A 12,058-nucleotide genomic window follows, 5' to 3' on the forward strand; every position below is an offset into this window, starting at 1 on the left:
AAGCTACTAGGCTGTTGGTCAGAAAACTGCAGGAAGCAGTGTGTTATCTGACAATTCACTTTTCCGAAGGGCTGCATTTTCCAATGAAATCATTTATTCGAGTTGCTTTTGAGGAGACTATTGAGTGACTACCTAGAAAACACATATCAGCAAGAGTGACAGATCTCGTCAAAGAGATTTCTCGTAGAATGTGAAAGAATGAATGAGGCCAAAAGTGTGCTCCCTCATTACTGATGCTTTCTTACTGTATATCTGGCAAATCAACCTCTAACAACCAGTGTCATCAGGACATGATGTTTACAAAAAATGCACTATGGGGAAGATAAATTAGTGGCCGCCATATCACAAATTTATACCACGTGCAGCCTAGAAAGCACCTGGCACCTACTAATTAAAAAAATGAATGTGAAACAGGCCAATGGTATGTTTTCATCAAAGACCATTACTGCTCTTCAATATCTGAAACACAACAATATCCACTTTCAAGGTTGGGCTTTCCAAAACAGTGGTGCAACCATTGCATTACTAAGAATGGTAATGAAACCATTTGAAATCCATAATGTAAGTAGCACTCAATTACAGCACTAAAGCCTGAGAAGATGCATTTCTTTAATATAAGTTATGAGAGATTGGAATGGTTACAGAAGGATTTTCCTTGAAAGGATAAGAGTAATGTGCAAGGAATGGCATTCCTAAACAAAGAAAAATTTGAAGCTATTCTTCTGTCAAATTCTTCTACTGACATGTGCATTAAGTCTCTTCTCCTACGAGGATTACCCTTACGTCCTTACACGGTCATTTATCAGTGATCCAGTAGAGAATTTCCTCAGAAAGCTGAGGAGCAGATCTGGAAGCAATAGCATGTTGGATTGCGGAACAGTGATAATTAGTATGCACAGGACTTTAAGAAGTTGGTTATTTTTAAGCGGATACAAGAGAAGTCCAATGTTCAGTTCCAAGTACCGTCCGGTGTATGTTAAACAATCTCCAAGCAAGTAAAGGAATTGCGCTTTCTCACACAATTGTATTTTATTTTAATATTAGACTGTTAACAATTTATTTCTATTGGCATACTTCCAGGTCTTGGAAATGCAACAACAGAACTAGAAATATCGACCTACACTTAAGAAAATGGAAATTGTAACACCTTGAAGGCATTGGTCATTTGTGTTGATTTTCAAGATATGGAATGATGCAATGTAGTTTTGTAAACGATCAAAGTTTCAGACCCATTGGATTGTTACTGCAGCTCACACCACGTGATTGGTCGCGGAGGAATCAACTCCAGTATACGGACTCCGGTGTAGCGTAGTTGACTTGCAGTCTGTGCAGTGAAGTGTTCCCCATCAAACATGCCTCGACAACAGAGAAGAGCACGCTATTAACAACTGTCGCCGTTTGAGAGGGCTCGGATAATTGGGCCGTGTGAGGCTGGATTTTCGCTAAGGACTGTCGCTGTACGTGTTGGCCGACAGGCATCTATGGTGTATGGCAGCAGTGGTCAAATGAAGGTACCCACACTCATAGACCTGGCACAGGCCCAGCGCGACAGAAAACTGTGAGAGAGGATCGCCGCATCATTCGGATGACCCGGATGGAATCCCACGCAACAGCAGCGCAAATTTGAGCAGCTGTGGCACCCCACGTTACACAACAAACAGTTCACAATCGCCTGCGTGCAGCTGGCTTATGAGCCCGTCTCCCTGCAGAAGGTGTTCCATTGACCCCACAACAGCGACGTGTTAGGCTGGCCTGGTGTCGAGAAAGATCGACGTGGGCCGACAAATGGCATTGGGTCATCTTTAGTGATGAATCGCTCTTCTGTCTTGCCCGCAGTGATCGCCGGTATCCTGTGCGCCGACGTACCGGGGAGAGGGGCAGTCCAGATCTTATTGTTGAGAGGCACACAGGGCCAACACCAAGCATTATGGTCTGGGGAGCTATTGGCTTTAATGTGAAATCACAATTAGTGCTTGTTGAGGGCAATATGACTGCTCGACAGTACGTTGATAGGGTACTCAATCCAGTGGTTGTCCCTATGATGGAGAACATTGCTAATGGGATGTTTCAGCAGGACAATGCCCAGGTTCACGCTGCAGGCATCTCCAGTGAAGCTCTCCACGACATCACAACCTTAAAATGGCCCTCCAGATCCCTGGACCTCAGTCCTATTGAGCATGTGTGGGACATGATGGGTCGACAACTGGCCAACCGTCCTCAGCCACCCACAACTCTGGAACAAGTGACCCGTGCAGTGCAGCAAGCATGGGCCACAATTCCTCAGGAAGCGATCCAGGGCCTTATTGACTCCATGCCTCGAAGAATTCATCAATGTATTGCAGCTCGTGGTGGGCACATCCTGTATCGATTGTTGTCCAAACTTGCTGTCAGAAGGACCTGAAAGTGTAATCATCGAGCACAACCGAACACTCGTCCTGCATGTTCAACTGCAGCAATGTAGAACCACTCCTTCTGGGTGTTGCAATTTCCATTTTCTTCAGTGTATATATGAGGTTCTCTTGTGCTGCAAGTACAGAAGGAAATCGACTAAGTCCTGCTGTCAGTTGGTCGGAAAACATAAATGTAGCTCCCCTTTAATGGATCTAATTTACAACAGCGACATTTCTGAAAAGGTGCACTACCCAACTGAACTATTATTGTGGGTCCTGAACATACTTTTAACTTTTTTATTGAAGCTATGAAGTTCAAATTTACTGGGACATGCCAAACTGTAAGACAGTGCTTTCTTCCTGAACTTGAATTGTGCTCCGCCCTTAAATGTCCCGTCTCTTTGGAAAATAGCCATACGGAAAGGATGAGCTTACTTGTTAATATACCGGGCGAGTTGGCCATGTGCGTAGAGGTGCGCGGCTGTGAGCTTGCATCCGGGAGATAGTAGGTTCGAATCCCACTATCGGCAGCCCTGAAAATGGTTTTCCGTGGTTTCCCATTTTCACACCAGACAAATGCTGGGGCTGTACCTTAATTAAGGCCACAGCCGCTTCCTTCCAACTCCTAGGCCTTTCCCATCCCATCGTCGCCATAAGACCTATCTGTGTTGGCGCGACGTAAAGCAACTAGCAAAAAAAAAAAAACTTGTTAATATGTTATATCCATCTTTCTGGAAAACATTTGCTTCTAAAGTAACTGAAGGTTTCATGCGTATTGAAGTTCTAAACATGAATCCAGCAAGTAGGAATATCCTGCGTGTGTAAACTGCCTGCCAGCACGCCGACACACTGACTGACATCCTAGAAGCGCTGGAAGGAACTGTACATTAGTTCAATTTATGTGCTCTCAGCCGGAGTTGAAAGGCACACAGTGGATACCAGAAGGTGATTGTTCACCTCAATGGTACAGACATGAAGCAGCCTATGAACTGATGGGAAATCAAGAAAGGAAAAGAGCAATTCAAGATCCATCAACACAGAACTGTAGTCAGACCGCAGTTCCTACATTCAGCAGAGACTCTGCTAATGAACAAGAAATGTAGTGTTGACAACCTAAAAATGTTAAAAAAATACATTCACTGGATGATTTTAGCATCTAGAGAACTCCAAGAGGGAGCCTATCAACTAAAAGCAAACTCTGAACTATAATGACAGTTAGAAACAAACAGCACCAGCATCTCAATTTCTACGAGAACATTCCATGAATGGACAACACGGCTTACCAATATTTTCTCACCCATTAAAGGCAGTAATCCTGCAAACCCTTGGCAAAGTCCACAAAGATCTGGATTCCACTGGAATCCTTATGTTGACTTTCTAGACTATTTTAAATTCTTTGATAAGGTTAATTCTTGGACCCTATCACCTGGAAGCTACTCTCACAGGGTAGAAAGGAAAAATGATCAGCTGGGCTCATGAGAATGAAAACAAACCTTGAAAAGAACTAGTCATCAATGCTCCCTGCTGGGCTTAAATCACTGAGAAAAATAACTTTATTTATTGCTCATCACTTAAAAACATGACTTGATTAATGGATAATTTTATTGCAAAAATGAGATAGCAACAATTAAAAATCCAATTAGAATGAGTGCAGACAATGCTTTGCCTCAGCCAATAGATATGCACTGTAGCATGTAATGATATTTCAGTTCTCTCTCTGAAATTCAGCCTAATGAATCTTTAATATTTCTTCAAATATCTACAGCACTTGAAAATACAAGTTTTATCTAGAAGATTGTGGATGCCCTTAGTTAATTCAGAGAGGTTTGCAGACTGAATGCTGAAGACACAAGAATATGTTATTTTGCTCTGATCTGATTAATTTGACCTAAATGTACGTCTGCTTGAATACATGAAACACAAGTCATTCTCAGCATTTTTAATGAATAGAATATGTTTATAGCCTACAGATAATGAGATAGAGAATAAAATAAAATATTAAACGATAAATACAAATATACATATATAGACAAACATATATATATATATATATATATATATATATATATATCTTCACATGTTTTCTACAGACTATTCACACAATAATTCACATAATTTACAAAATAATCACATTCCACCCTTGAGAAGAGCATTCTGAATAGCAGTGGAAGGGTGGTGAAAAATGTCGAGTGACCCTTCTAGCTGATACACAGTCCTAAGTGTTTGCATGAACCAACAATTGTCATGTACAACCGTCCCACATTTGGGCAGCTGGAATGTACATTTCTGTCATGTTTGTCTGCTTGGAACATGAAGTGGAATCAACCTCAGTACAGCTGGGCAGTCCACTTTACTCTTAAGGTATTCAGTTTCTAACATTGTGTTTGCACATTTTCAGTGTGTTATCAGTGTATTCATTCCAAGAATCTTTACAAATTCTTCATACCAGCTTGAAGAGAGTGGCATGCCCAGGAATCCAAAACTAATCAACTTCATGAACCTTCAATTGTTACCGATGGTTAAGACTCACCATCGAAATTCTGTCCCACAGGAATTCTTGGATATTGGCAAGGAGTTGTACAATTTTTATACTTTCCAATTCATTGAGCACACATTCTACATCTAATCATCCACATTCCTGAAGTTTCAAAATGACAATGCTTTGTCTGATACCAGATTGATTATCTCGAGTTTTGTCGTTTAATGTGCTAACTTAAGGAGTAAATCCCACCATAGAAGTTGACACTCAACAATAATTAGAACAGTGTCAAGAAGTCAATCATTTAAAAAAAAAAACCTTTTAACTGGAAGACAAACAGATATTTTTAGTGTAACAGAGCTGAAACTTTTAACAACTATTCTAATGAATAGATATAGTTTTTTAAGTAGGCTAACTATGTATTCATACTGTCTCATTTCATCAAACCATTAACCACCACATTGTTTTAACATCATTTTAATTTAATTTATATTCAAATAGTTTTCTAAGAGGAACAATGTACCTGAAAATAATGTACTCAAAAATGGACATCTCTAAACAGAATCAGAACAAACCATGGAAGGTGTAAATTCTGGCTTCACAAGTGGGGAAAATCTGAAGACCCATTCTGCGACTGTGATAATGTGCCTCAGACCATCCAGCACGTTGTTATGGACTGCCCAAAAAGAAGATTCAATGGATCCATTAAAGAATTACATAGTGCCTCTACAGAAGCAGTGGACTGGCTGAAAAGTCTGGACATTAAGTTTTGAATGCTGACTTGTAAATCACATACTTATTTAAGAAATATGTATTTACATGTACTTATAATGTATCCTTGTTTTTGCCATACGAAATAATAATAATAATAATAATAATAATAATAATAATAATAATAATAATAATAATAATAATAATAATGTACTCAAAAACTTAGTGATTCACCTAAGCTTAAGAACAGCTGAAGATGTTCTCAAGTGAGAACAAAACATGTATTGCTTATAATTAATTAATTTGCTAAAAAGCAAATAAAAGGTATCAAAAGGTGGAACGTTTTCAATTATTGTAAGTTTCTGTTATATCTGAGACTCATAAAGGTTGTTCTGAGTGTTTAATTAGTGAAGGTTACGTACAAAGTAATATAGCTGAAATTTGTAAAGAGTGTTCTGGGTCTTTAATTAGTGAAGGCTGCATATTATAACTGAAAATCATAACGAGTTTTGAATTAGTGAAGGTTGGGTATTGTAGCTGAAACTCGTAAATTGTGTTCAAGGTTGCAAAATCATAGCTGAAACTCGTAAAGAGTGTTCCGGGTTTTTAATTAGTGAATGATAAATTCCATCCATCAACCTGACTACCAGCCTGAGTAGTTCAGTTGAGCCCAAGTTTGTGCGTTCAAGCTACGCTCAGGTTCATGGCCATCAAAAGGTCTTTCAAAAGTAAAATGTGTTATTGGAACCCGACAAGTTAAAGAACTCCTACTGGACATAGTGATGACACACAGCGTTTAGGAAGGAAGTAAATAACATAACACTATTATTAAACCCAACCGGGCTGCTGCTTGAGCGCTCTACAACTGTACAATTCTGATTTGAGAAAATTCATTACAGCTATCTCAATAATCAGTAACCTGTTCATTTAGGAATAAATGGAAAGCTCAAGTTACTCTACGGGACAAGAATCTATAAAGTAATGTATAGGAAAATTTCCCATAAATTCATATGGAAAGTGGAAAAATGAAGTGGTACTAACCGAGTAGTGTGTTTGAGATTCAGAGGCAGGCAAATGAATTCAAGAATGATCTCAATTAACTTGAGCAAGGTTTGAACCCGCAGTGTTAGGATTCATGTGCTAATACTCTACCACTTGTCCACTAAGGGATCTAGTACACAGGTAAACAACAAATTCCATACTGTGAATGCTTATGGGTGTAAAATCTCTTGAAGCTAAACTGTACTTACTTGTTGTCTTCTTTGAAACACGGCTCCAGCTGATCATCTGTGTGTTCTTCCATGAGTATTTCATTCTTAACATCTGCAAAAGGCTGTAAGATATATGGAAAGTAAATTAAGAATTGTAGGGTAAGACGGTAACTAGAGTAAACAAGACATTGCTCACAAAATAAATTTTGTACTTCCGCAAAAGAATATAATTAATTCTTTCAACATAAAAATATAAAAACTGGTAATGGACCAACAAGTGTGATGACATAATTATATGAAGAGACAGGAACAAGAGAAGAACTCATAATAGGATAGACATAATGAGAGGACAGCACTGGAAGAGCGAGCAATATTATTAGACAAGAAATACCTCCACATCTCTTACCTTCTCTTCCTAAAATGTTCTGCCATCGTGTTCATCCTATTATGTGATGACCTGTCACTTGTCCTAGCAACGATTTGTGATCCTACAGATGCCTCTAATTGTCAAGCAGACATGCACTGGATCTTGTAATGAACAAGGTCAATGTCTTGCCTACCATGCCACACTTGTCCAAAAATTATCAGTCGCTGAACTTTTCTCTGACATGAAAATCTGAAGGCTTCATCAATAATGACTCAGAAAACTTTCTTCAGATTCTAAGGACTCTGTGCTGGCTCTGTGGTTCATAGGTAGTGAGTCCACCTCAACCTAGAAGTTCTGGGCTCTATTCCCATATGAGTCAGGGATTTTACCAGAATCCGAGTACTAGTTTATTGTCCATTCAGGCCACATTAAGGAGCTAACTGACAGTGAGATAGCATCCCTGGTCTAAAAAGTCAAGGATAATGGTCAACAGGAACTGTGGTGCTGACCACACATCATGTCATAAGCTGCAGGCACTTGGGTTGAGCAGCGGTTGCTTGTCAGGGCCCCAACGCCGTGGAGTTTCTTGAAAGACTCTGCTGAGATAGTTTAAACTACCCAATGTGTTTCCTAAGACATGACTTGAATAGACTGCAACACATATAGACTTGATATCTCTTGGGTTTGTAAAAACAGAGAAACTGTATATTTTGCTTCCTCAGATGTTTACCTAAACATTTTACATGTTAGTTAACTATATTTAAAAATTAAGAGGGTTCCTCCTATTCAATACAAAGATATTTATTAATGTGAAAGAATCACATATCGTTCAAATGTGGTACTAGTTTCGGCACCAGATATGTGCCATCATCAGCCACAAAGTCAAATCGGGCAAACACAATAAAACCCTAAAACAACTTCATACACACTATAACATCTGCATGGATGAATATGAAATATGACTTTAAAACAACTTTAAAAACACACTATAACATTTGCACAGATGAATATAAAATAAAATATGGTAGATGAAGTTGCATTCCATTTTAAAATCCGTTAAAATGATGACTCCGTTGTTGTATACCCATGGCGGTTTGTCCAGCTTATATATAACTTTAGTTTTCTAAAACTGTTAAATTATGCTGTGAGGTTTATTGTCATATGAAGTTGACACTGTGTGTGTTCTATAGTTTGGTTCCGGAAAATAAACGTAAACATGAACTTGGTAAGATCCAAAGAATTAATTCCCACTTCAATATGGGTTGAGGAAGATGGGGAAGAAATTAGAAGTCGAATTAGGCAAAAGATCGGAAGGAAAGATCAAAAAAGAAAAGTCTAGAAAAAACCAGAGAATACTAGAAACGAACTCACCTTGAGCAGCCTGAGTGATCGGCGGACAGAGCTGGACTGATGGATGCAATTATAAGGTTAAGGGGCGAGGCGTAAGGGAGGAAAGGGGAGGGGTAGAGGCGGAGCAACTGTCACAGAGCTAAGGTGGAGCGGAAGGATGTGGTAGTGGGGGTAAATGATGTGGATATGTACTGCGTATGGTTTGAAAGATCGAATTGTTTTTAGGTGGTCTAATATTTCTTAGCCATTTAATTAAGAGATCATAAAGGATATTAGTTTTCTCGGAAATTTCATTTAAATTATAGTTAGGGTTGAAATATTGATCGCAATGAATGAAACAATTTTCAACGATGTTCATAATTGGCCCTTTGTTTTCTATTTGAAGTATTTCAAAATCATGTTCTATATCAGTAAACTTATGATTAGAGTCGTGAATGTGTTGGCCTATAGCAGAAAACTTGTTATATCTTACCGCGTTGACGTGCTCTGAATATCTGGTTATGAAGTTGCGTCCTGTTTGTCCCACGTAGGAGGCGCTGCAGTCGATACACTTGAATCTATAGATTCCAGATTTGGAAAATCTGTTAGAGGTGTTGACTGATGTTGAATTATGTATAATTTCTGAGGTCCTATTATTAGTTCTGAAGAAGATTTTTACGTTATGTTTTCGATAAACATTGGTGATTTGATGGATACCGTTGTTGAATGTAAAAGTAGATGAAACGTTAGTTATAGGTTTTTCTTTAGTGAGAGTAGTCTTGGGCCGGTGTCTAAATTTATTGATTATCTGTTCTATAAATGATCTGCTGTAAGCGTTGAATCTGGCGATTGCTCTTATAGTGTTGAGTTCGCTATTGAGGTCTTTTTTAGACACAGGTATCTTGAATGCACGATGAACCATGCTATTATACGCTGCACGTTTGTGTGTTTGGGGGTGTATGGAATCTTGACGAATAGTATTGGCAGTTTGTGTCTGTTTTCTGAAAATTCTATATGAAAGAGCAGATGGATTTCTGAGAATAGTTAAATCCAGAAAATTAATTACTTTATTATTTCTGGACTCAAGTGTAAATTTGATGTGGAGATCAATATTGTTTAGTTCTTGCAGGGTAGAGGTCGCATTCTTGATTTCTTTATCCATTATAACAAATGTGTCGTCAACATATCTGGCCCACATGAGGATGTTTGGAAAAGTATTGCTATTTATTTTTGTATATTCCAGAAAATCTAAATAAATGTCCGCTAGAATTCCCGAAGCGGGTGATCCCATAGCCAGTCCATTTTGTTGATAGATGGTTTCATCGAATTTATAGAAATTATTGTTGATGACCAGTTTCAGAATGGAATGCAACTTCTTCTATCATATTTTATTTTATATTCATCTGTGCAAATGTTATAGTGTGTTTTTAAAGTTGTTTTAAAGTTATATTTCATATTCATCCATGCAGATGTTATAGTGTGTATGAAGTTGTTTTAGGGTTCTATTGTGTTTGCCCGATTTGACTTTGTGGCTGATGATGGCACATATCTGGTGCCAAAACTAGTACCACATTTGAACGATATGTGATTCTTTCACATTAATAAATATCTTTGTAATGAATAGGAGGAACCCTCTTAATTTTTAAATATTGTAATCCCACTTCAATACGGATCATGAAATTTCTAAATATTAATGTTAGTTAACTGTCATCAAGTTAATTAAATGTACTCCTACTGCACCATACCACCTGTCCATAACGCACCTGGACAGTCCGCAATATCTACGCTAACTAAAATAAATAATAATAAACAAGAATGGCAGGTACATAAGCCACGAATGAGAAATATAGTTTATCAGGTAAATATAATTTATTATACCAAAGCAGAGTATGGAAAAATGCATCATGAAACAAGATTTTACATGTGAAAGGAAAATTCAGTGGCATCTCAAATCCCTCTCAACTGATTATTACAAATTATATGAGGTTCATCATTTAACAGAGTAGAGTGATCAAATATATCGTATCATTAATTTGGTCCCAGGACCTCTGACTTTTTATGGAGGAGACAAAAGTTCCACCAATTTAACCCTATCCTGAATTATACAGGTTCCAAAAAGTCCACAACACATGAAACACGCGGAAGTGAGACCAGAAATAAGTACATCCAAAAGCACTGAAGTTATGCTAAGAGCATGGTCACGACAAAGATGGGTCGAATACTTGACCTTCTTGTCATCTGGACCGCACACAATAAACAAACACAAACAAGAAATATAATGCCATCAAGAAACCCCTCGGACTGTTACACCTCCAATGTTTCCTAGTGACCGCTTTGGTCGTGTGGTAAAAATATCCTTTTCAATAAATGTTTGTACCAGGTGTGTCAATGTTCTAACAAGACTGTGTAAGACCAAGCTGACCTAATGACACACTTTCCTTTCACTACATATCTCCCTGTTGTTGCAGACCTCTGAGCTATGTCCTCTGACGAAACCTCCACCCAGCGTGTGGCGAACCGCTCACATTTCTCTCCTTATCTCCTGCTAAACAAAACTTACTGGGATTGCGGACATTGTACCTCTGTATTCAAACAAGCAGAGTTCACATTCTGTATACTATATGTTTCTTCATTTCCTTAACTCCTTCCATTCACGTGTCGACAACAGGTCGAAAATTAAGGGTTGTTACTCATATGTTAACAGGTCGAAAGTTGCCATTCAGCGCTAACATTTGTGTGTCAAGCTCTGGTCGACACACAGTCTTGCATGGCATAAAACTACTCTGCGGAGTACAGTACGAATTCTATTTATTATTCAGTGAGTGCTGTAAACTTCTGCGCACTTTGAAAAAAAAAATTCAGACAACTTCTTTTAGAATGCGAAGATAATATTAGTCTGGTTCCTTGATGATGTATATGCTCAATGGGAGTGTCCAGCTTGACAGAGGGTTAAATATTGGTCACAATGGATAGTGACCATGAATGTGATGACCTTTTCAAGGCAAATGATGAAAGAGGTGTTTCAGAAAGTGATCTGAGTAATAATAATTGTTACCGTGTTTTCGTGGGGCAGAAAGAGGTGAAAGAAGGTGCTGGGTGGAATGGGTCTATCTACTATATCAAAGATCAACTTTAAACTTTAATATTGAAGGTTATATTTCTTTTCAAATTTCAAATTTAACAATCTTCTTCACTAGGTGAAGAAAAGAAAGATCAGATACAATATTTTTGCATTTTGAACATGTACAAAATGTTTAAATATGTAAATAAGTGTTTCATGATACATCTCCCAGTATGGCAGAAACAATTACTGACATAATTACAAGTTAGGAGACGTTATAGCTAGGAAAATATTCGAGGACAAAGAGTTAAATATGAAAGAAGTTAAGTGTGCTATGTGTAGCAAAATTTTGTGGAAAGGCATCCAAACTTGTACATTATGTCAGGTATGGTTCAATGTGGACTGTGAAAGTAAACTACTGTAATTGAGACAAATAAATATTTATATTGCAGATGTAGGAACGATCTTGTAAACATGCTTTTGGCATGGCAAGTAACTTCCATGTTATTG

The 12,058-nt window shown here is 38.1% G+C and overlaps 1 protein-coding gene across 1 annotated transcript in view; it reads right to left on the minus strand.

Annotated features, from left to right (window-relative positions):
* LOC136865916 (uncharacterized) overlaps positions 1-12,058 on the minus strand; it is a 203,163-nt gene that overhangs the window by 141,567 nt on the left and 49,538 nt on the right. The window contains exon 6 of the mRNA XM_067142459.2: positions 6,831-6,913. Within this exon, the coding sequence (XP_066998560.2) occupies positions 6,831-6,913 (83 nt within the window). The remainder of the gene's footprint in view (positions 1-6,830; positions 6,914-12,058) is intronic.

The sequence above is a fragment of the Anabrus simplex genome, chromosome 3, assembly GCF_040414725.1.
Source record: "Anabrus simplex isolate iqAnaSimp1 chromosome 3, ASM4041472v1, whole genome shotgun sequence".
In the NCBI taxonomy this organism is placed as follows: Eukaryota; Metazoa; Arthropoda; class Insecta; order Orthoptera; family Tettigoniidae; genus Anabrus; species Anabrus simplex.